The 26,406-nt window shown below is 38.5% G+C and overlaps 1 protein-coding gene and 1 long non-coding RNA gene across 3 annotated transcripts in view; one reads left to right on the top strand and one right to left on the bottom strand.

Moving 5' to 3' along the window:
• LOC107324988 overlaps positions 1 to 4,374 on the top strand; it is a 183,359-nt gene extending 178,985 nt beyond the window's left edge. For both annotated transcript variants that reach the window (XR_001559598.2, XR_004305435.1), the window contains exon 6: positions 3,036 to 4,374. This is a non-coding gene — a long non-coding RNA (uncharacterized LOC107324988). The remainder of the gene's footprint in view (positions 1 to 3,035) is intronic.
• The window catches only part of PHEX (phosphate regulating endopeptidase homolog X-linked), a 95,729-nt gene that overhangs the window by 57,482 nt on the left and 11,841 nt on the right, over positions 1 to 26,406 (bottom strand). Inside the window, exons 4-10 of the mRNA XM_015885420.2 lie at positions 15,139 to 15,225; positions 14,651 to 14,877; positions 11,237 to 11,305; positions 9,366 to 9,482; positions 7,615 to 7,698; positions 7,153 to 7,298; positions 2,526 to 2,619 (exon numbers count right to left, since the gene is read on the bottom strand). Of these exons, the coding sequence (XP_015740906.1) occupies positions 2,526 to 2,619; positions 7,153 to 7,298; positions 7,615 to 7,698; positions 9,366 to 9,482; positions 11,237 to 11,305; positions 14,651 to 14,877; positions 15,139 to 15,225 (824 nt within the window). The remainder of the gene's footprint in view (positions 1 to 2,525; positions 2,620 to 7,152; positions 7,299 to 7,614; positions 7,699 to 9,365; positions 9,483 to 11,236; positions 11,306 to 14,650; positions 14,878 to 15,138; positions 15,226 to 26,406) is intronic.

Here is a 26,406-nt window from a genome sequence, read left to right as displayed (position 1 = left end):
ACTAATTATCAGAGCCTGAAATTCCTTCCAAAAACTCTGTCTCCACATCAACCATGGAAAGTCAGGAGACAGAGCTGGCTTTCAGCATGTGGCATGTTATTACAACATAGTAATCATTATTATTTTGAGGGAGGTTTGACTGTGAGGAGCACAAAAAGGCAGTATAGGCTCCGAGAGAAATAAAACTAGAGCTGAGAGGAATAGATAATATCTCACAGCTTGTATACTGATATTTATGTTACAACCAGAGCCAACTTGAGCTCTCTCAAAATTATCCTCCAAATATTAATGTTTCACTCTACAATGCAGTACTCCAGGTAGTAACAGCGACTATAAATAGCAGGTTTCAAGCCTCTCCAGGCAATTCAGAGCTCCACAAGAGAATTAATGGAGCTCTTCCCCAGGAGCCATCACACATTTGCTAGAACTCAAATAGCCAGTGGAGAGGAGCTGCTGATGGTGCTGATCTGGTAATCAAGCACTTTCTGTAGAGTCAGCAGGTTTGTCCTATTTTTCAACCTGAACTTTTTCAAAGTTTCATCATTTCTTTCCTCCTTTCTTTGCAAAGTGCCATCCAGATATGTGTTTCAGTGCCAAGATTTCTGCACGTTAGATGTAAAAACCACCAACAGAAAATTAGAAACCAGTGAAAAAAAATGCTACTTAGGATGGGTGAGGCTGATGACAAATGAGTAAACAAATAAAACATATCCTTTGTTTTAGAGGCCAGTGATTCTTCTCATAGTCATATCTTTGTATGATTACTCAATGTTTTCTTCACTTACCAGGAGGTTAGTGAGTCCATTTTTACAATCTCAAAGGAACTATGTATCTCAAGTCTTCCAGCCTCTGACTGGAACAATCTGCTCAGCAACAGATTTGCCTTGAACTCCATTTCTCATGTCATTTCTGCTGACCTGTGAAATCTGTTTCCCTGAGCTGTTCACCACACTTAACCACAGCTATTAACTATTACCCCTTGCTATTTACTGCATTTTACTATCTTTCTCCAGGTCCCAAAGGCAGATAATGGGAACAAGCTGCTGACTCACTGCCCTTACTGAGCTGCCCTTCAGTTTTCACAACCACTTATGTGAATCCTTGACGACAATATTTTAATGAGCTTTGAAACAACTTGAATTAGATTTCTCCCTAAGAGAAAAGATAGCACCTAGTTAGTGTATCTAAAAGCACAGTAACTGAAGAATATTGTTTCCTTCCAGGAATTTCCCTGGCCAGAATATAATTCAAACATATGATGCTGACTTGTTGATGGCCAGCAATCTATTTTACCTGGCTAGCAAGAAATATTCCACAAGGGGACTCACTTAGAAACTTGTCACTGTGGTTCTGACAGCCAGTTTTGCACATTTTTGCATAAAGAAAATGGTGTCTTTAGCAATGCAGATTCAGGAGCATACGATATGGTCTTTTCCACATAGTTTCCATCAAAGTATTAGAGTTTATTTTTAGATATGTTATCAGCTCAGTTTCAGTTACCACCTGTGTGTCTCACCAAGGAGGACAGAGCACCCACACCTCCTGCCCCACATCACTGGCACCATTGTGACAGCCTCCTGTTCACTGAATCACAGTCATTAAGTCTAGAAAAGATAACTAAGATCATCTGGTTCAGACATCAACCTATCACCACCAAGCCCACTAACCATGTCCCTCAATGCCACAATGTATCTTGCTGTCATGATATAACCCAGCAGCTTATTTTCCTTATAACAAACAAAAAAATATTACCATCCAAACATGGCATGGAAACAACAAGAAGATACAACAACTTTCTGTTGCAGTTTCATCGTTTGTTTGCTTACAGAGCCCTTGCACTGCCCACAATATCATCAGGTTGGTTTTCCACTCAGGAGCCACTTAATCAAATATGTGCTTTACATAAATACTCATATTAATTAATAGATAATTAGCTCTACTCTAATAGCTTATGGCAGCAACTAATGCATGTCTTTTGGGGCCCCAGAGCTGGAAGGTACCTGATTGGCTTTTCTGTGAAAACAGCTGATGTACATATATATGCTAGAGCTCATATAAAGCTGGCATTACAGCATAAGAATGGTTTGGAGTAACCTGAGAAAAGATGAAACCTTCAAGTTTTGTTTTGACAGAGCTGTTTTCATGCATGTGCAAAGAGTTCATTTTTTTCTTTCAAAAGCTCAGACTTTGGCCAAACATGTTTGACCTTTTGCAGGTCACAGCCCCAGCACAAAACTCAATAACTTTCCAGCTTCTGGGTTCTGTCATAAAAAGTCTAAGCTTTTTGTGGTCTCAAAAATTCCCTCACATAATCCAAAGGATATTTTTCCTTTGTGTTGCACACAATATATATGGTTCTATTATTTTAATTGAAGACTCCTACAAAAAGCTTAATTAATAAATTTGCCCAGCATGGAAAAACCATCTTCTGCAAAGATATAAACAATAGAAAACAGCAGCTATAAGGGAAACAGATAGGGACAACACTAATTACACTGTAAAAGCTATTAAAAATTTCAACTTACCCGAGAAAATTCCAGCCACCGATACTGAAAACGTCTACTGAGGTTAAATAACCTTGAATAAACCATCCTCCACACCAGATAGTTGGCAAGAGTCCTGTTAAATCAGACATGTTTTTGTCAGCCCTCTAAATGCATATGATGTAACAAAGCAAAGCACTCACAGACGTATCTTCCTCAAATATTCAAAATGAATGGTTTAAAATTTATTTTGTAAATTAATATGTAATGATGAAATTGATTAATCCCTACTTCACAGAGTGGTCTGCTAGATTGAAGCCAGTTGGTATGTAATTGCACAGTGATAACCATCTTTTAGAGGATATTAGTATCATGTTCAGCACTTAGCATGCCACCTATAGGTAATGTTTTTTTCAAAGGGCAGCTTCAAAGTAGCAAGAATAGTACCATAATGAGAAAATAACTGGTTTTTTTTCCTTTTAAGTTAACAAAGCTCTGCAGAAACTTTTTACTACCTACAGTTATTAAATTGCTGTCACTCATATTTTGCAGATTGATAACTGACACACCAAAAAGATACATCTCTAAAGAACTGAGGCTGTGAAATCCTGGAAGAACTTGTTCAAACATATCAGGAGACCTGACGTCTGTGCTCCTTCTAAAACTTCAAGCACTTGACTAGAGAGCTTAACCAAGTATTTGTCTAGCTGAGACTGAGCCACCTCCATGATCAACAGTAGTTATATAAGAAAAAATTGCACTGTAAATAGGCAATTCAACTTCAATCAGTCTCAAAACAAGCCTAGTACTGACCTAAGTGTTTCCTTTCCACTATAAGATGCTATGATGGGCTATCTGAACAGCTCACTCTTCACTAAAACTCTAGCTTCTTCATCCTCTAGTTGCTGTAGAGATGGAACTGCCAGGTTCTCCCGCAGTGCCACTCTATTTGTTTCATTGATAGATGCTTCTCATACTGTTCTCTCATCCAAATCAGAACAGGCTATAAGAAGAGTTTCTGAGGTTGTTCCTTCCATACCAGCATCACCAGAGCCAGAGCTTGAGTTTTGCCTCTATGCTCCAGCCTAAAACCTCCAACTCAAGAAAGATTGTTGCTGCAAGCTTAAGCTCTTGGTCCCTTGGCTGGGGAGATAAGAGTGAGGTGAGGATGGTGAGGCTTAAGGCAGCTTAAAGCAACATATTGTCTACTAGTGACTGAGCACATCACAACCTAGTACCTCTGGCCATGTTCAGACACTAAGTGGGATACCATATTAGGAGCAGTTCTGTGCTCATGCCACTTAACCTTTCTTCCTGACAGAAACAATAATTCCTTCATTACAGAAATACATTACGCAGTGCATGTAAATCCTCACAATATTCATAAAATATATCTGAAAAAAGCTTTTCAAACTTTCAGCACAAGTAATACACCTTTATAGCATAGCATACGTTACAAGAGACAAAACAATTAGCTCTAAATGGATGATTAAATCATTTTGACAAAATGCTTAGGGTCATTAAAAATGTATTTCAACCTACTCAACTATACCAGAAAGCACAGATTTTCCCATTATCACATTTTTTATGATATAGTGTTTCCTCACTTAATAGCAAGAAACACTCTCAAAGAATGCAGCTGTCATTAATTTTGTCTGAATTCCACCAGCCCCTTATTACCTGCCTCATGCATTTCAGCAGCACCCTTGCTCCCACAGCACCTATTCAGTCCCTCACTCTATTAGAATGCAATTCTGTCATTTTAAATCAGTATCTATGTAAGTATATATATTAAAATTTAGTATCTGTATTGTGTATACATATATTTGAGTATATGTATTGAATGTTTTAAAGACATAATTTACATCAAAATTCTCCACTAAAAAAAAAATCAGCTAAGTAGACAGCTACCATAAACCAATTATATGTTACAATACAATACTTAATTGCTACAAAAATCAATTCCTCTTTCTGTGTACTTCTTGTTCTCATATGGAGGTGTTTGCCCCTACATTCAAGTCAAGGAACCTCTGTCAAATTGCGAGTGAATGAAAGACTGAAATTTGTAAAGAATGAGTCTTGAAAAGGTGACTTATTCAATGACATTAATATCCATGGGGATTTAAAAACTTTTGTATTTATTATAAGGCATAAATGATGAAGGGGAATGTCTGTCTCAGGAAATAGCCCACAATTAATTGAGCTTTGTTTTAATTTGAGAAAGAAAGAAAAGCTGACACATCCTAAAACCTAGCTCTCTGATGAGATGAGAACAATTCCTGATTGTAATCACACTTGAATCCACTGATGCATACAATGCATAAAACAGGAGGGTTTCACTTCAAAGCCCAAGAGAATTTACATCTTCAGGACTGGGGAGTTATGGTCGTAGGCAAAGGTTTTGTTGTTTGTGGGTTCTGATGTTTTTGTTTCTGGGGGGGGGGGGGGGGTAGGGGAGTAAGCATTTCATTTTTATTAAGGTCTGTTTACTTATTTCAGAACAATTTTTATCTTTTCTATCAGCTATCTGAAGTTAAAATCAATTATCTTCATTCAGGTTAAAAAATGACACTTTCTGATTAAGAAATGCCCTCAGTGCCTGTTTCATTCAAATAACACCAGGCTCAGAGATGTTAGCCACTTCACACGGAGTAAAATCCAACACAAAAATAAAACACAGATCTTCTCTGAGCTTTCAATGAGACCAGAGCATTTGTTGTTGTAACCTTTGGGAAGATTACAGTACACAGTTCCCTATTTTAACTTCAAAACAACTGTTAAAGAAAGAAGTGTAGGCTGACCATTTCTGAGCCAATATGACCACCACTGTGATACACACTCCCAAAGGAAGTGGTAGAGAACTTGTTTGCTGGGACAGTTAAAATTATACCAGCCTTCACGGGTATCTGCTCAACTCTGCCTGGAAATAAAGTAGGTTGCTCAAGTAAAATTCTGAGAGTTTGTAATGTATTTTAATGAATAGACATGGTGACAATTAAAAGAGGATAGATTTAATCCAAGATAGAGAGCTGCATTAATTGACATTTTAATTTTTTAAAAAAAAAAAGAAAAAAAAAAAAAGAACTCTTTCACATTTTTTGAGATCTGTTTGGAAACTGTATTCATAATTGAATCAAGAATCAGATTAAAATACTGAAAATCTCCAGTCTCTTGCTAGAGGCACAAGTTTCAGTTAAATTACTGTAACTTAACTCTCCCACTAACTTTCCAGAGGAAGCACAAGACCAGAAAGGAGATCTAGTGCCCCCATCCCTATGTAAAGAAAATTCCTATTTATAACACAGGAATCGAGGAGTAGTATATTAATTGTTTCACACTGCAAATATGCAGTAAGGTGGAGCAAGGTAAAACATTGTTATTGATTCTGACATCCAAGAGAGCAGCAAATCTACTTCCTACAGCAGCTGTAAACATCTCCATTATGCAGATGCATCTCACTTATCCTATTTATTGCTTTTAACTATAGTACCAGTACTATCAACACACTGATAACTGGGGGGGGGGGGGGGGGGGGGAAGGGGGGAATGGGGAAAGTAACCCCTATTACTAGAAAATTGATTCAGATAAATATTTAATAAAACAAAACCAAATTAATATTATTTGCATTATTTTAACCTTTTAAATACCATACAGAGAATGAAATATTAGATTACCCATGACAAAATATCATTGTTATATTTTTAGAATTTATCCCACATGGAAATGTTATGAACTCCTTGAAAATACTCTCAGGTATTTACTCTGTAGTTGCAGAATAGAGTTGTATGGAATAGAATTTGCACACAAAGAGTATCTCTCTGTTGTCTTGGTACACACACATCCAGTATATCACCACTTATCTCCACTGACATCACTAAATTTATGAGATAGAAAATCTGAAAAAACAAAACAATGTAGAAGGTTCTCTTCAGCAAACTAAAATTTGTGATACACTAACAATATTTGTCTGAATTTTGGAAAACAAGGATGTTTTACAATCTGTAGGCAGAACAAATGATCATGTTTATGTTCCTTATTTTTTAATCTGCTTCTTATTTTTCCAAATAATGTGAATGGATGTAAGTATTGTCATTGGAGGCAAAGATCAACAACATAAGAAATTTCTGAATTGTTCCTTTCTGAAATATAACCTTAGTTGTGGCCATACTGTACAATCAACATGAAATGATTTTTAGAGACATCAGTTTGAAAATGTTTTTAAAGGTTCAGCAACACACCTGAGCAGAGAGTAAATTATTACAAAAACTGCTTATTTGTCATCTAGAAAGATCCTTCCAAACAAAATATCTTCTTCACACACCCTCTTTTCTTTGCATTACCTGAAGCTTTCTTGCTTCCCTGTGCAAAGCACATCTATTGCATTTGATGTGAGCTGCCTGCATTTTCTAGAGATATAGATGATTTCACAAGATGTAAAACCCTATACGGTTAAGAGAGGCTGAATGGATCTGCAAAAAGCAGCATTGCTGCAACAAAGTTGCTTGAAACTAAATTATCCTGCTGTCCACAAGGAAATATATCTATCTTCTTTCAGACAATAATGAGGAGACCTTTTGTGCTGAGATCTGATTCCTAAAATATGGGAAGCACCTAAAGATTTCAGGACAAGCCCAGCATTTAATGTCCAGTCATAAATTTGGGGCCTTACTTTTTCCTTTCATTTTCAAGTATCCTGAATAAATCTTTGAAGTACTGGGGAACACGGACAATCACATTTTCTGAAGGACCTATATCTTTGAGCTCAGGGTAAAGCTTGGTGTCAATCACCTTCTTTATGTATCCCAGCCAGTCAAACTGAAATGACAAAAAAAAAAAAAAAAAAAAAAAAAAGACTGGTTAAATCACTTCATGAAGGAAGATAATTTATTGATTAAATCACACATACAAGATAGTGGATTTAAAGCTTTACTTATGTAAAATTTAAAAACTATTGCAGCTCGTCTTTCCACAGTTTCAAACCTTGTGAAGTCATAACTGAATTTAAAAGAACATACATTATAACTGAGTGCATACATTCGTAATAATACTCCTTTAACATGCCATCTCCTTACACTAAAGGCATATTTAATTATGTAGGTCAGAAATGAAAAGAATAATTTTCCCAACCAACCTGTGGAATCATGGCACTAAGCTCTGATATGTTCATTTTATTGTACATCACCTCACTTGTTCGATTTTCATATGGAATCATGATCTGGAAAAATAGATAAAATAAAAAATTAAAAAAAAAAATGATGAAAACAAGGCTCATCTTCCAATGATCTTCTCTTAAATCGTTACTATTCAACAAAATCCCACTGAAGAAGTATCTTACCACCCATTTTCCAGGCCCTCATGACATTACCTTCCCTTTCTGAAGATGGCATTTAACTCAGAGAAATTGAATATGATTCATTGCCAGTTTAACTCATTACTGGGGAATTTGATGTGCTGCATGTCTTCTCTGAATGCTTTAGACCAATTTTAGCTGTGATTATACCAAGGAAATGAATGTGGGTTCATAAAAGCTAAAAACACACCTATATCATTAAAATCATTCATCCTATCAGCTCCAAACTATAAAGTTTGAAATGTCAAATCTGAGAGGCATGCTGGAAATGCATCTCATCTCCTGGATTCAAATATGTGCCCTTCTCTGGCCTGGCTACACCTGGAGGAAGAGTCAGATACACATCAGTTTCTCCTCCCTTCAAGCCAACTGTCTTGATTTCCATAGCAGGAAACCTGAGTACATAGGCCAGAAATAAACAGAAGCATTCATAGCATTCATTCTATGTGACCAGAGGAGTCAGGGCTCAGGATCCTCTGCAGAGTAAAAACCCAAGGATGCTGCAAAAGAAATGTTAAATACAAAGCAAGCCTTTTTTATAATTGACAAAGGATGTTCAGATTCCAAGGTGTCTGGGTCATAATAAAGAAACCAACCCACTAAAATATAAAAGCACAAATCAGATAGATATAAACAGTCTTTATGGTACCAAATTTCAATAGGGCAGAAATTGACACAAGACTAAAAAAACAGCTGGCAGATCTCCAAACAAAATTCTGCAGTAAATGTCTGCAGTTTTACTGTTGCTCAAACCATACAGAAAAAAAACTATTTTCTTCTCCCTTTACACAAATTTCATTTACATGGCAGATCTTTAAACTCTTCTTGAACTCGCTTGCTCTCTTCCTCTCTAAATTTTTCCTCTTCCTCCAGTATCTCAAATCCATTTGAAATCTTCCTTGTACACAATAAGATCTCTTGGAACATGCCACTCATCCCTAAATCAAAAATACATATCTTCCTTTTGTTCCTTCTGTCTCTCTTCCCAAGCACAGAAGTTCTCCATGATGTATGTTCACTTAAAAAGAGTACAAAGGAACGCAGGATACAATAAAAGCTCAAGTGACAATCAAGACTATCTATCTCTTTTGAAAACACAGTATGATGCTTATATAATTAATTGTGCTTAATAGGGGTCATATAACAATCCTTGTCCCTGAACATATCTGCTTTCATATAGTGGTTTGACAAAACTTCATCTCTATCTTCAGCAGAGAGATGGAACACTGCATTACTGCTGTTGTTGATGGCCCTCAGTTCTGCAACCTTAATGATTCTACAATTATGTTTGGCTAAGGGTTTTGTTAATTTATTTATTTTTTTTTAATTCTTCTCCCAATGCCTTTGAGAATAAATATTCAATTTAGCAATTAACTAAAGCAAGAAGACTTATTTTTTTATTCCATTTGCTCCTTTCATTCTCCTTCCAAGAAACATTATTGCTAAGGTTGTTAATATAACGACTTTCCATTTTGAAGCAGGATTGCCCTTTGTTTTTAAAGCAGCTTTCAATTCCACATAAAATTACCAACCTCAGCTATTTTAACTTCCAGCTTTAGGACTGACTTCATATCAGACTCAGCTCGTGAAGCATTTGCACCCAGAAGCACTGCTGTGTCAACCATGAACTGCAAAAAATTATCTCGGTACTGGGGAAAAAAAAAAGAAATTATCACTGGATTTGCACTTCAACACAGCTGTACCAGTAGGACATCGATATCCAGTTGACAGCAAGGAGGTGAATACATCATACTTTCATACTCTTGCAACCAGAGTTATACTTTCTTTACCTCAAGTGTCCACTTCCTCTGAAGAGAAAAGGGGAAAGAATGCCATAAACTGCCATAAAAGGCCATACTGTGGATGACAAACAGAGCAATCTGCTGTGGTTCACAGAATATACACATCTCAGGAAGCACAAATGATGTTTCTGGATTTGGCTGAGCACACACAGCTCTTGCAATGGGATTAGACAATGTGTATGTTTTTGCAACCTCACACAGCAATGAACACAAGACTGAAGAAGTACTGACAGACAAATGCAAGCTTAGTAGATGGGAAGATAAGGACATAAAGGGACATCCCTCCTCTGTTTCTGCTACAGCACACAAGTACTTACTAAAGTGCTCTGTGCTATCCAACTATCCTAAAAAAGCATGTTTTAGACTAGTGCATATACACAAATGTCAGCACAATCCACTATATGTATTAATCATTATATTGTAGTGATTTCTGTGCTATCTCTTCCCCAGCATCATCTTTCAGAAGTTTGAGAGGGATCTAACTGCTCCAATCAGCTCCTGCTGGCATGTGATCTCCCATGCAAGAGCATTTCCGAGCATATTACTGTCTTTAATTTTTAAATAGATACTGTTTGTTGGACACTGGCATCTGCTTAGATGGGTGTGGCTAAAAAACTCAGTAGCTTCTCAGAGAAATTAAAAGGGAAGAAAAATTGTAAGACCTTAACAACAGCAATAACTTGCCCCCATGACAATCCAAGTGCTTATTTTCTATGAACTCTAGGCTGTGTGCACCCAGGCCTTAATCAGAGGGGGGTGAAAAAGGTGTTGGCATTATCAAGCATCAGTATGTGTGGTTAACATCAACATTTTCATCTTTGTTTTCCACAGAAAAGCAGCAAGAAAACTTCTTGATGAGCTGTAGCAGAGTACTGAGAAATAAGAAAGGGGAAGAAGAGGAAATTAATCATTGAGATCTGTTGAAGAACTCCTGTTTCTTTTATTAAATAATTTCAGACAAATTTAATAGTAATCTGGACAAGAGAGCAGCTCACTGACACAACAGCATCTGGGCTCCACTTTCTTGAGATGTTCTTGAGCTTCTGGGCTCTTTGTCCATGGCCTAGGATATTCTGGGACATCTCAATAGCTGTGTGGGGTCCCAGTGCAATCAGGTCAGGAGAAGGCTAAGGTGACAGTAGCTATAGAAGCTGCTAATGAACTCTAACAGTTGTTCTTGAATGCAGGGTGCCCTGGGCAACTGTGTCTGTTGAACTCCTGGACCATCCTTCATAAGGATGCAGCTCTGAAAGTCTCAAACTACAGAGAGCGCCTGAAGCACGTGGCCTTCTAGCACTTACACCTTCAGCATGCTTGCATGTTGAAAGTACAAAACCAGAAGGTTGGCAGATGGTTTCCAGAGGTCTCTTCTAAAGGGGAAGAAAAGGATAGGGGGACCCCATTTCTTCATAAAATCTGCATTTGAGAAACTTTGCAAGTGTTTGTAGTAGTGGTGCTTATGGTTGAGAGGCTTTTTCTAATAGGAAATACCTTGAAAAATCTAAATCCAACCAAACCATAACCGTTTCCCAGATTGTAGCTCAATAAAGCAAAATTTACAGTAACAAAAATAGACACTTTGAGTTTTAGTTAGTACTTACAGATTTAGCTTCTGTGGTGTTTTCTAGGTAATCCTCTCGAGATGAGAGAGAGAGGCTAGCTTGATCTAGCTGTTAAAAATAACAAGAAAAAGCATTTAACAGATAAAGGTAGCCATATCAGCAACCTTGAAAGAGTTTGCGCATTTCAGTCAATAACAAAAAATATCTGGTACATAATACTTTCCTGAAAAATAGCCATATTTTCATAGATAGATAGATAGATAGATAGATAGATAGATAGATAGATAGATATTTAAAAAAGCTACACTGAGCTGAAAGACATTACCTTAATCATATTAATGCCATCTGGGAAGCCTCAGATGCCTCACTCAGTACCTTCCGCCACCTACTACAGAAAAGTATCACCAACCTGTGTTCCTGGCTCCATTAGTAAGTAGGGTAAAGTAAGAGGAGTGAGTCTGCAGCATCAAACAATGAGTGCAGACAACTATTCATGTTACACACATTCAGGGGCACAAGAGTCAACTTTGGACAGAAGACTTAGTGTATGGTCCAAATGTCCATTAGCTGCTGGAGTATGTCAGCTGCTGTGTGCCTGGAAAGCATCATTAGCCTACTTTGACAGAAATTAAGGTTATGAATTTGAGCTTCGCTCTAGGCCTGCACTGAGTGTTGTAATGAGTATTCAGCTTTTTTAACAGAGGTACAGCTGGGTTCCAGCCCCAGAAATCATTGCATGCATGGGAAATCATTATGCTTCCAGTGCATTAGCTAAAGATGTATGGCACAGGCTTTAAGTATTTCTGATTCAAAGTATGATTGGACTTGCTGGCCTACAGTTACCCTGATGTTAGATAAGGTCTTCAACTTAGTTTCTAAAACCAGACTTGAAAGTTTGATGGGTTCACTTAGTCCTTTGAATTACATGATGACAACATGGGAACACATGCATAATGTTTCAAGTTCTTAACAAGCCAAAAATCACAGTGAAGCAGATTTCTTAAAATTAGTACTAGAAACAGAGATTTCACCAGACAATTCAATGTGATCAATTAAGTTACAGTATAAAAGCCAAATCTAATGGCATAATTCAACCAACTTCCAAATTCTGAATAAGATATTGATGTGAATGGAAAAACAAAATGTTTTGATATTCTAAGATCATATTCTAAGAAGAAATGTGATACTTATTCATACTATTTCACAAAAGCCTTTTAAATCTATATCTTACATCATTTGTTTCACATTTTCTACATTTATAAAAAATGACCCCAGTAAATGCAAATAGAATCTCAGATGAATGATGTTTTCAGGGTGCAAGATACACCACAACGTAAAACAAATCATCTACTGAAAGCAGATGTTTGCTGAAGCTGTGATGTTCAATGCAATTCTGATCCTTTGAAAAACAATAACACCTTTCTTCAACATACTGAAGCAAAAAAATCCCCACAACCCTCTATACTCTTATGCTTTGCAGATGCACGTCCTGGCAAATGTTAACTTCAGATTATTTGATCTATTTCAGCCATATCACTGTTGTTTTGAGTGCTCATCCAAATTTTCCCAGCTTAAGAGTCAGATTTGATAATGCATTGAAATAAAGAAAGCACAAACATGAGATACAAACAAAAAAAGCTAAAGAATTTCTTCAAGAAAAAGAAAATTATATTGAATGTTGAACAAAGCATTATTTGGAGCATCTCCTGTTTTTCTGATCCATTCAAGCTTTTACAGTGCTGAACAAAGAAAGAATTTTGCAATCGAACCATTTTCACAAGCAGACTGAAATACTCCCTGGTACAGCTGCACTCCTGGGAATTTGTTAAAACACTCACAAAGTAGAATACTGGCTGATGCATTCCACTGATTAAGTTCTTAATCAAATGAACAATAAAAACAGAATCCCCTAAGGAATAATACGTTATTCAGAGGATGTAGAATTTCAGTTATTTAGATACCCAATTCACAGGGTCTGCTAAGCATATCAAATGAAGATATTGCAAGGTATCACAGTATCACAGTCTTGTGCGAGTTGGAAGGGACCTTAGAGATCATTGAGTCCAACCCCCGGGATTCGAGCCTCCAGTGTATCAGAGCGGCACTTCTACCACTTGCGCCACAGGGGGATTCAAACCCGGGCCTCTGGTATTGCAAAGTGGCATCCTTAACCACTGCGCCACCAGAGGCACACCGGTATAATTCTTTTCCAAAGAACAAGACACACAGACCTACCCAAACCCACTCCTGGCAGATACCATGGACTCATGGCAGGAGTATGACAGGAGATAGCTAAATATTTCCTCTCTGATTCTACCATTTCAGTTCCTTTAAATCTTCAGCCAAAGCAATACTGACAGGAACTGAACAGCATCGTAGCAGAATGACGCCCTTAATGCCATCAACTGTTGATCTGCAGTTTCCTTGACCATTCAGGACAACTCCTTAGAAACAAAGAAAATGCACCCTTGAATTTCATACCTGTCCAACGCCGCAGTCAAGGGGCCTTTCAAAGAACTGATTCAGAAACAACATCCAGTACCACCACAGCTAACTCTTGTTTGAATCCCAAACACAATATATTCTTGGATATGCCTCTACAGCTAGCCAAGATACTACCAGTGTATGGACCATATATGCTATTTTTCTGTGAATAATGGTGGTATGCCTTTCTTCTTTGTCCCTTCTCTCTGGCCTTTATAAACCACATTCTCATAGCAGCAGAGAGCTGGTCTACTCTGGTCTGCTCCTACTTTTTCCCAAAAAAACAACAATGCATTTGACCCAGGCACTGGATCTTGCCATGATGACATCTCATAGTAAGTGTTGCAATTCTCTCTGGAGTTCTGTCAGACTAGCTAGGCAGTTTTAGTTTTGGTCTTTTTCTTGCTAATCTAAACAGTTGCATAATGCCAGGCATGCACTGTTATGAACATTATGCTTTGATCCAAAACAAAAGAATATCAGTTAAATATATATTCTGTATTTCCACTTTAGAAGACCCTGAGTTACTTTTTGTTGTTGTTGTTTTTTGTAAGGTGCTGGATAAGCACAATATAACATGTTCCTGTTTCAAGAAAAATATATCAGGTTCAAAATATTTGTGACCAATGCACCATTCCTCATTTTCATAGATAAACAGCCATACTCAGAATCCAGAATATTCAGGACAAGATATCCACATCTCATTTCCACACACATGGACTCTGGGAACATACTTTACCTCTTTATTTGTCATTTGAAAAGATAAAATATCCTTCTCACAAATATTTTTCAAGGCATATGTAACCTAATGGTTACTGCATTCCCATGAATTGGCACTTACGTACATCTGCAAATCGGTAGATAATAGCAACAACAGTCAAATGTAGACATTTGGCTTGTATGCTTGTTTCAAAAAATGAGATCACAAAATGCCATGCAAAGTAAACTAATAGATACGCTGTGCTGTACCTTCAGGATATACCGGTTGGAGACTTTGTCATCAGCAGCCACGTATAAACGAATGAAGACAGAGTTGCTATATTGACCACGAAGTGTTGCCAGGGTCTGCACTAAGCTAAATCTCCTCTCTGACCACAGCCCCTCTGGTCCGATGTTGGATTCCAGCACAGGCCAGCGGAAAGGGGAATGCCTTAGGATGCTTAACAGTGGTTTCACATCAGCTTTTTCAATTTTATCTGGAATGTCCAAGTGTGACAACAGTTACATTCTGCATTATTCAAATCTAGAAACAGCCACAGGAAAAGCAAAGATTTATTAGCACTGATGGATTTCCAGGAAGGAATATACAAATAGCTGAATCCAATGCTTCTGCTCTGCCTGTGAATGCATTGGCATGGCAGTCCTGGACAAAGCCTCATGGAGTCCAGTGAAAAGCAAAAGGGCCTGCCTGTATAAGCATGGATAATACACAGGTGTCCCCAAACAAGATCACTTACTCTCATTCATACAGGATGCATAAAGGATCTTGGCCTTCTGTACAGCTTCACTGTCCTGTCTTTTGCTGATCGGTTTCTCAAGCAACGCTGAAAAAAAGAATTGACATTTTTTCAATACATTTTAAAATGTGGGTACTGCCTGCTTTCCTGTCTCAGTATCTATTTTAGTCATAGCACTTAGGTAACTCGGGATAAGGTTCCATATGCATTTTCTTAGGCTACAACACAGACACAAGATATTTTCAGTTTTTTCTACTTCCATGCAGAAGCACTATGACAGTGCACTCCTTTTCTCCTCACTCAGCCTAGTCATTATACCCAAGGCCTAGTGCATAGAATAAGGTGCAAAAGGCCTTGTCCTTGGGACTGATAACAGCCAAGTTTCACCAGAGACAGTTAACAACCACCATATTGTCTCAAACTGTGCTGAGACATCTGATAACAGACACCTAATTCAATAGGTCCAGTTATCATCCTACATAGGCTTCTTAGGCTTCTTCCCCATAAATAGGAAGAAGCCTAAGAATCCCAGGCAAGCAGCTGGTTGCACACCAGAGTCTCCCCTTGAATAGAAACATCTCTTGAGGTTACTTAATGCCTGCACCGATATTCAACCTGAGATGTGATGACACCTTGACAACATTATTGGTATTGTTTTGATTATATAGGTATAGTTTTTAAGCCATAATAGCTTTTCTGAGTGCTGGTGATAACATTCTGTGTCATTAGGGTCCAAAGGAGAAGGTGGAAGGATCCCAGAAGCTAGACTGCTGGGGTTCTTTTTCACCAAAAATGCCCTTTTATCCATTAGACACCCACAGTTTCAGTTCTGTGAATGACACAGTAGGCCGAGATTGAAACCGCTATATGAGAAGCTGTGTTATATAGCTCTCTTACTATAGATGTCAAGTCCTTTTGTGCTGGAAAGCCAAACTACTTTTTCTAAGCTGTCATCTCTCTTGCTCTTCTCACATTATGCAAGGAAGTGAAATATCATGCAAAGTGCATCTGAATCTCAATAGTCCATTGTCAGCTGCCTCAAGCCATTTATCCAAGCTATAAATCAGCCAAGATGTTATTGCACACACTCGCATACTATGCCTAAACACAGAGCCAACACATCTTCAGCAACATCTGTCAGATCAGGTACAGCACAGCAAGTGCAGTTCCATGAACAAGAGAAGGAAGTGAGGTAGCACTTGAGCATGGGTTGAAATGGGTTAGCAAACTCTGCTGGACCTGATGTTGTTTTGTAAAACCCATATAGGTCGCTCCCAACTTTACCTTACTCTTACTGGAACCACTGGAAAGAATGGCTTTGCTGGAAACATCTCAGGTACCTCCTGTTGAGTGCTCAGACAGAGCTAAGAAGCCTTGAAAACTTCAAGAGTAGCTTTCCTACACTATATTCCTCAGTGTGTATCCCTCTGGGTTTCAGAGGGGTTTATGAGCAAAGTCATAGTTCACATTGGTCCTACGTGGCGCTGTGTTTGAGTTCAAAAACATGCCACAAACAAAATAAGGTAGAACAAAGTGCAGTTCAGGATTTCAAGTGGTCTGCCAAAGTCAGCAGATGACCACTGGGAATTAACAACAACAGCTATGGTAAAATCAGGCCTCTTCCACATAGAGCCTATTCAAAACCTGCCATGCTTCATCTCTCAGATAGCTTCTTACCAATGACCATCAAAGCACCTACACTCAGGGGACCACACATCTGACATTAAAATGTTAATTTGTCAAAGATTATTCCAGTGATCAACAAATGCCACCTGTTCTCTTCATTCAAACTCTTCTCTCCATGGGGCGCTGGAGAAAAAAAAAAAAAAAGAAAAAAGAAGAAAAGAAAAAAAAAAAAAAAGACCGGCATTTTTGAGAACTCTAATGATATCTTTTCCCTTTTATTTTATGGGTAAGATTTTCAATACTGAATCCTATCCAGCAAGTTTGTTAATACCTTCGGTTTCAAACCTTCAAGTTCTTAATATTTCTCAGCTTGTTAAATAGACATCTTAACAGTCATTGATACATATCTCCAATGTCCGCAATCCTGAGTAGAACAATCAGACCAGTTCATGTTTTAAGAATGACGTTTAAAAAGAACCTATAAATGAAACCTACATAAAACTAAAGATGAAAATACACACTCCCATTAAAACCATTGTAGTAGTAACTTCTGTTCCTTGCCAGTGAGCTGCACAGACACGAAAATTTGAAGCTAATAAAATTTAATAAGGCCCAGCTAAAGCTCAGGAATGATACAGGGGATGGGATCCAATAAAATAAAATCAACTCTAGGAATACATCTATATAAAATCATGTCAAAATAAGACCTAGAGTTTTCCCATCAAATCACCTTGTTATGTGGCAGACTGAACCTGGAACTCTCCCTGAGCTTTTGCAAAAAATGAGGTAGGGTAGATGATGCCATTTAGATTATATATATCACATAGATGATGTCTTGGGACTAGCGATCTTTAACATCTTTACCAATGACATCAATTATGCAATTGAATGCATCCTCAGGAATTTTGTTGATGACACCAAGCTGAGTGGTGCGGCTGACACAATGGAAGGAAGGCTGCACTTGGGCCAGAGGAATCCCAGGCATATATACAGTCTGGAAGGAGCAGTCCTTGAGAGCAGCCTTGCAGAGAAGGACCAGCAGTGTGCTCTTGCAGCTCAGATAGCAATTGGGATCCTGGGCTCCATGAGCAGAGGTGTGGCCAGCAGGGACAGGTTGGTGATTGTCCCTCTCTACTCTGCTCTTGTGAGGCCCCATCTGGGGTACTACATCCAGGTCTGGGGCCTCCATTGAAAGACAGACAGGGAGTTGTTGCAGAGGGCACCAGAATGAAAGCAATTACCATGAGGTCTTCCAAAAGATAGGAAGAGCAAGACCACCACACACCAGCTAACTCTCAGTCAAATGGAATATCCACAGAAAAACAGAAGTCTTCAGTTCCCTACTGCCTCTGCAAGTATTTGCTTTATTCTCTTGCTGGGGGAGCATATGGATTTGTGATCACCTGTCCCTAGTCAAATATAAAGTACAAATTCGAATGGATATTCTAGCAAAGCAGGTCTTGTTCTTCAGCCATGTCTTTAGCTTCCTTCATTTCCAAATAAATTCCAAAGTTATTCTCTTAGGAATAAAAGGAGTCTTGAATAGTGCTATTGATCTAAGCAACTCATTGTCTATGTTTCTGTATGCACAGGATGCTCAAAGGCAAGACATATATCTCCCTTCATATAAAACTTAGTCATGGTGAATGTCAAAACTTATTGGCAATTCTGCTCCACAGTGCTGAAACAACATAACTCATCTCATTAAAAGACTATCTATCTCATGCGCAGTCAGAAAATGGTTAAAACTGTTCCTGCTATCCCAAGGTTCACACATTGCTTCATCATTCTTTTTTTGTTTTGGTTTGCTTTTTTTTCTACCAAGGTTCTAAGGGCAGGGATGTTTGCACTGCAAACCAAAGTTCTTTCACTTCTGACAGTCTGGGTCATCCAGGCTTACATCATCACACTCCATGGACCTTTTACAAAACACAGAGACTCAGCATTGCCAACAGAAACCATCCCATGGCTGGAATGGTCCTCAGTTGTCTGAGCTGTGAACACTCAGGCTGGCAGTCAAAGAAAATAGCCAAAGCTGGGGATGGGGTGTTGGGTTTGGAAGGGAAGGAAGGAAGGTCTTTATTGAGTGTCATTCAGACAGTGCTTTTCCAGGACAAGAGCTAAAAAAGGCCAGCTTCCTGTGGTTCACAACCCTACAGTAAATAGCAATCATCTGCTTCTGAAAGTGAGAGCAAAGCACTTTACAAAGTAAGCTTTGCTATTTTGTATGTGAGCATGTGTGTACTTAACTACATACTATTCTAAAGTGGCTAAGAATAACCTTGTGGCTAAATGTTACCTTTAATCTTACTTTCCATTTCTAGCTGCTGTTGATTTTCCAGCCTACTGTCCTATGCAGCTTTGGTTTTCAACCACCATACTTTATTTACAGCATTGAGAAATCCTCTACCTTTTTTTACCTACTGACTTGGAGTACAGGAAACAGGAGTTGCACAGATTTGCAAGTAAAAGAAGCATGCATATCGTCTATTCAGATTAGAAACAGGTTATAAGGATCCTGATCTGCAGACTGTATGTATTGGTCTCTGCATACACAGTCTCTCTCAGAAATGCAATTAGACTATGCTCTTAGCTGAACTTATTTCTTGATCAACAGAGATAACATTAGGTTTTGCTGCACTTTCCAACCATAGATATGGAGGCTACATACTGTTACTGAAGATAGTAGTGCTATTTTCCCATTCACGTTTGTCTTAATCCTTCTACAAACATCTGTTGTACATGGAAAATGCAAAACTAAGTGTTTGTACAGTGATATCTGAAATTGATTTGAATTACATTCTAATGATTCTTACCTTGAAGAAAAAGAATATTCCAGTGGGAATACACTTAGACTTTACATTAAAAAATTCTACACAGAAGCCACAATGGGACATCCCATCTCCTGGAAAGTTTAAACCCTGGAAGAGTGAAAAGCTAGAAGGGGGCAAGTCATTCAGCATAAAATCCCAGGGTAGTGTTGGAGAAAGCAGCGGTCCTGGACTGCAAAAAAGTACCAAACTGGGGAGGTGATTCTGTTGCTGTACACAGGCTGGAGAGAGACTAGAATGCTGCATGCCCACTGTTGCCCATATTTTAAAAACAATATGTTTTTCTTTGTGTGGAGTGCCTTGAAAACTGGGAAAAAGTAAGAGACTTTAAGAACATGATGTATTGATTTGTGTTTTTTTCACAAAATATGGTGGAATGTGTGGTGGAATGAGCAAGATTAGAATAAGAAATACCTTGCCATAAGAAAATGCTTGGTGACGAAGAGATGTTCAGTTTACTAAAAAATGATGCAAGAAAAGCCAGTCACTGGAATATGAAGACAAATTCAGCAGTGGCAGTGATTAACCAAGCAGCCAGTGGAGACAGTGGCTTCTCAAACCCTTAACAGCTTCAAGACTCATTTGGTTCTTTTTGGAAGATAAGCTTTAGCCCAGTGTGAATTCTGTTGTATTCCAGCACAAGCTAGTGAGCTGCATACGTGGATAATGTAATTGCCTGTGATACAAGGTCACAGGAGATAATCTAATGGTTGCTCCTGGCACTGCACCCTATACATTAAGGATAAGGATCTCCAAGCACTCTTAGACATGTGACAACAAGAAGATGCAGCCATTATCCACTGTTGCAGATAAAGAAAGTGAGCCACGGAGGATTAATTCTTCCATATCTAACTTAAGTCAGAGTCTTACTGATTTAAACTCTGTTGCTTTATGAGCATAAATCATGCAGAATTTGATTCAAAGATTCAAAGAACTTAATCCTTTGGAGATACTGAAAGCTCAGCTGTGCCTTTAATGTCAGTGACAGAGCTGCTCAGCATTGTCCAGATCATGCTCAGTACTGCATCTGAAAACAATTTGCAAAGCATTGTTCTCAGAACAGTTACAGAAAGCAGTCCAAGAGTACAATCCATACCCACCCATTCACTCAACCAAAGGCAGAAGAGGCTCATCCTTCAGCAAAGGCTCCGTCAAAATCTCATGCAACAACATTCTCTTGTTGATGCATACTGCATTTTTACTATTTCCAATGATCTTCAGTTTCATGGGCCAAAATGCAGGAATTCTGCTTGTGGAAAATGAGTTTCCTTGCAAATACCACATGACAAAAAAGGTGGACTTCTCATTGAATTCTTGAAAAATAAAGTCTCTGTTCTTCTCCTTAATACCTCTCCACAGCCAAAATGTTCAGGTTTTTAAACTGCTGAGTAATTGAAAGGGCTGTTTACCCTCCCCAGCTATCAGTCATAAGCTTTGTTTCCTAGAATCATAGAATGGTTTGGGTTGGAAGGGACCTCAAAGATCATTCAGTTACAACCCCTGCCATGGGCAGGGCTGCCCCCCACCAGCTCAGGCTGCCCAGGGCCCCATCCAACCTGGACTTGAGGCCACCAGGGATGAGGCACCACAGCTTCTCTGGGCAGCTGTGCCAGTGCCTCACCAACCTCTGAGTAAAGGATTTCTGCCTAACATCTAACCTACATCTCCCCTCCCAGTTTCTGTTCTATTTCTGTGAAGAAGTAGAATTCATGTTATCTTATAGAAATGTGGAAGATATCCTCTGATGTTTTGCCAGCAGCAGGATGTTTTAATTATATCACCGAGAAACTGTAGCTTAAAAGTAAGAGGAAAAAAAAGTTACATTTTGGAAGCAAACCTTGCCCCCAGAATCATCTCAAGTGGGGAAGCACAGATGGTCATTTTGATTCACTGGGCGATGAAAAAATACACTAAAAATACAGATACATGCAGCAAATGTTTGGTAAGATAAACACTGGGCAATCCAACAAATCATACAGCACTTGCATGCAAAATGTTCCCTGAGCTATGACATAATTGTGGTTCATCTAGTCATCATTAAGACTGTCTAGCTCTAAATGCATATTTACTTCACACTAAACAGTTATGTTGAAAGAGTCCCTGAAAAGCAGCCATAAACCCTAGAGCCCAAGTAGTCACCTGTACCAGCACCACCATGGGCATTCACTGAGGACTCCACCTGTGTCATCCAGGCACTGTCCTTTCTTCAGACTCCCAGCTCACTGAATTTGATAAGTCAGGTTTATTGCAGTTCACAGAGCTATCTTTCACAGAAATAATTTGCCCACAATGCGAGAGGAAGCACAAAAAGCCTTGCTGCTGTTACTGAAATCATGGCTCGAACAATGTACAGTCCTAATTACAGTAATGCGAGCTTGCATGTTCCAAGAGGGATTATCTCAGAATGGCTTGGGGTCAGCTGACGTTCATTCAGAATATCTAGTTTCCAATTTCTTTTTTCAGAGCCCAGAGTTAGTGAAGAAGGGTAAGTGTAATGGATGAGGCCTACAAAGGGCATGATGTTCTACCTCAAAATAAAAGCAGTGGCCACAGCATCTAAAATTATGGACGATACTGCTGTGATCCTTTGTTCAATGGTAAATTCTCTGGCTAGCTGCATGAAAATGTGAGATGAATAGACTGCAACACAAACAATCCAGTTTATGAGCTCTTCAAAAGGGAAAATCTGATATATATCTATTATTCTCATCAGTGTGAAAGCCTGACTCCTATAGAGGTAGAGGTGAAGACTCCTTATGTCGGGCTATCCAGAGTCGTTATACAAACAACAGCACTGACTATTTCAAAGCTGTATATACTTGTTGGGAACAAGTACAGTCAAACCAAGATTATATTATTCTTAGAGCTAAATCTGTTCTTTCAGACACAGGTCACACTGCCTAGCCGCCATTTCAGAGCTGCTTTGCTTCTGAAGCCTTGTGAAAAGAGCTGAGCTGTCTCTAGCCTGCCCATAAAACACTATGGGTACACACCTCACAGGAGGGGATGGAAGCCCATTTGTGGCCCCATTTTGACCATCATAACCCAGCTTCAAATGCATAATTTCAAGGGCCTGGTTGAGTTTCTTCATACCTTTAAAATACAAGTTCTGGGAATCTCTTCTACTGTACAACCGTAGTATACACCACAGCACATTTCCTCTTTTAACATGGTAGACAACGATATTTGTTTCTTTGGAGCTCCCTAAACTGCGTTGTGCTTTTTAACTGCTAGTTCTCCTAGTTGTTCTGTGGCTCTTCTTGCTATTTCAGGTGTCTGGTGAACAGTCTGATATGTTGTTTGTAGTCCCCATCCCCAAGACGCTCTTTTTAAAACTGCATTGCCAATAACTGGTTTTCATATAAAAGTTTGCTCTCAGGATTCTAAAATAAGAAAATAGACTGAAATATGTAATTTTCACTCCATCATGACTAAAAAAAATCTTACAAAAATATTTCTCACCACTCTAGTTAAATGCTTGAAAATATATATACCAGCACCCTACTGACACTAAGGTTTCTCTTCCTTTTCATGTTGGTGGCTTTCAGAGGTCTGGAAGGGGAGCTGTCAGAGCCCAGTGCAGTACAAAAATTATTATAATACATTTTATAAGCATCTATTTTCAATTGCCACTGCATTATGGTTTGGATTCCTCTACTGCTTATTAAATGTATGTGGAAAAAACAAACACAAAAAACTAGCACTGAAGGCGTTAAAAAATATTAAAATGCTTATATCTATACCTGCATTAATAAAGCTTTTTCTCTGAGCCTAAAGAAAAGTAAGGGGAGATGCCTAGCTAAAGGGGGAAAAAATGAACACAAATAACAGCAGCCGGCAGCAAACACTTTCCTCCACAGAAAGTCAGATATTTATTTGGTTCTTGCCAACAAATAGATGTGGCCCTACGAGAATGTCTTCATTTTCATGTGTGAATGATCAAGAACTATACATTAATGTTACGTGTAGTTAACATACAGATATGCAAAAATAATTCACTTTTCTTGGAAATATATTTCTACACACATCCACTCAATGAAACCTGCAGATCAATGTTAAAACAGAAGCAAAAATATTAATTATGAAGTAATTCAAGCTCATTGTTCAACTTGAATCAACTGGAGATGTAGGTTGAAATGCATTTAGTTACTGTTTCCATAACCTGAGATTCCCTAAATAGTGGGGTGTAGGGATTTCTGGTGTGGTTTTACTTGAGAACTTTTTTTCATTTTATGAAATTGCATTGTTGGGGCAGGAACTGAAGTCTTATGTGCCATCCAGGAATTTAATCCTTTAACTATAATCTGGCTATTAAAATCATTTAGAGAAACACCCAATGCCATTGAAGTTGAAAATATTTTATATCAAATAAAGCAGTTTCAATAAGAGAGATGGAAAGTGAGCCACCACACAGTCTACAGTTTCCCAATTAAGAGGTTATCCTGAAAGTTAAAAGATCTATATCCAAACTTCTCCAGACCCACTACTAAGATAATCCCCTCCATTTCTCATTCCATGTGGGGATGATAGGGAAATATGGTGAAGTTATTTCTCAGATAAATCTTAAATCTATGAGTTCTCTTAAACTTGCTTATATCATTTCTGAGAGAAGAACAATCAACCTTTCTTTCACCCTGTTTCCCCAACCAAGAAAAATACACTCTGTACTGACACAAATTAAACAGCAAATCAAAACTTTTTTTCCATTCTGATGTCTATAATAAACCTTTTAAATTTCACAAAAGCACATATTTTTTCCAATGTTCTCTCCTCAATCAGATTTCCATTACCTTCTTACCTTCTTTCTGTCACTCTCCCCATTGTAAATAATCAGGTCATCAGAATCGTCTCATTGTAAGGACTCCCAGTAATCACTCCAAACATATTTAATCAAGACAAACTCCTTGTTCACATAAGGCTCAAAAATAATGCAGACAGAACCACACTGTCCTACCACCTGTTATATTGCATACCACTACTTCTTCGGAAGGCAGAAGCATCTAGCATGCCAATGAACAGAGCTATTGATTGCCCTTGGAAGAACTTGTGCTGGCTCACAGAGTCTCAGATAAACCTCACACACAATACTTTTTGTGTTTCTAAACCACTGAGTTATTAATTTTTAATAAAACCTTCTGGTTCTTTTTTCAGCTCCAGGAGCTCATTCCTCAGAACTCTCTTTGTGAAGCTGACGACTTAATCAAGCCTGCCTTGTTTTGATAAAACTGTGTCTCCTTGCCCCCCTCACATCTCCCTCAAATGCTTTGAATTTGTATATAAATGAAAGAAGAATCATGGGTTTCTTCCAGAACTCAACTAAATGTACACAAACTCTAACAGAAACAAAAGTCATCCTATGCCAATGTGAGAGCCTCTGTTCATAAACCTAATTTCAATAGCAAATCTCAAACAATCTTTTGAGCAGTACTTCCTTTAGCTACCAACTCCAAAAAACACACACACCTACACACAAAGATTATAGCATAGAGGACAGCAATTCCACAGCATTTCAGGTGCAATAGTTTAAACTACCTTTAAGCTGGAAGTTTCTAAGAGCCCCAGTTGTTACAGTACAGAGGGAGCTCTGTAGTAGACACCGCCATTAAGCTTTACATATCTGTATTAATACTTTCAACATGTATTAAGCAATTTTTTAAAAATAAAAAGACTGAAAAAGCTTTTAAACTGAGGGTGGTGAGGCACTGGCAGAGATTGCCCAGAGATGTGGTTGATGCCCCATCCCTGGAGACTTTCAAGGTGAGGCTGGATCAGGCTCTGAGCACCCTGATCTAGCTGTGGTGTCTCTGTTCATTGCAGGGGACTTGGACTAGATGACCTTAAAGGTCCCTTCTGACTCTAAGGATTCTATGATTCCACGAAAATCAGATGCCACAGATTTCCATGTTTTCTAAGGTACAAGTGCCTTTTTCTGCAAGATTACTGGACTCAAACACAGTCCTACAGTAACTTTGGAATTCGGTGTCTGCAGATAAGAACATATCATCCCTCTGCAAACAGCAGTGGAAAGAGAGGTTCCACATCCACAAAGGAGTGGCAGCAAGGTGTAAAACCTGCTCCTGGTCCAGTACAGAGCTCATAGGGAGATGCTGTTCTGTCTCCTGACCACGCAGATGCTGTGAGAATTCTGTGGCCCTGTTGCCTTGCTGACTTAAAACCTCACTTAGGAACCAAAATGATCTCCTTTCTCTGCTCATGGTTACCCAAAATCACTCATTGCAGATACAGCTTTCATTTTGAGCAGCCACAAAGCTTGTAAAATTCCTGACTACTCCATCTCTCATTCAGGTACTTCATTTTGCCAAAATCTCTTAACTTGTTGCTCAGAAAGATTTCTTTGACTTGGGACACTAGTGTTTTTTTTCTTACACTTAGATGAAAAAAAAAAAAAAAAAAAAAGCCCTTATAGCCTTATAGGAAAGATCTGAACCTCCAAAAAATGTTCTGGACCATTGGGAAGATGAAGACATCAATCAAAAAAGGAGGAGCACTGTTGCTGTTTACTGCTGTCTTGTTATCCAACAGTGTCCAACTAACAAGAGGCTTTCAGAGAGAGTAACATAAATACCCCCTCCTCTCTCTCTCTTTTCATTACTGTTGTTCTTTCTCCAATTTACAACAAGTGCTCAACAAGCTAACTCCTAAAAAAGAAATTACAAAAGATAGGTCCACTGAGACAGAACATGAGGAGTATCAGTGACAACATTACAGATCTCATGGACCACATCTGTGACACCCCAGTGCTCCCAACCAAGTGTCTGTCAGTGAGGGGGAGAAGCTAACCCTATGGCAC

This window comes from Coturnix japonica, chromosome 1, assembly GCF_001577835.2.
Source record: "Coturnix japonica isolate 7356 chromosome 1, Coturnix japonica 2.1, whole genome shotgun sequence".
NCBI classification, from domain to species: Eukaryota; Metazoa; Chordata; class Aves; order Galliformes; family Phasianidae; genus Coturnix; species Coturnix japonica.
The sequence above is the reverse complement of the archived record's forward strand: the minus strand, read 5'-3'. Positions and strand labels throughout refer to the sequence as shown.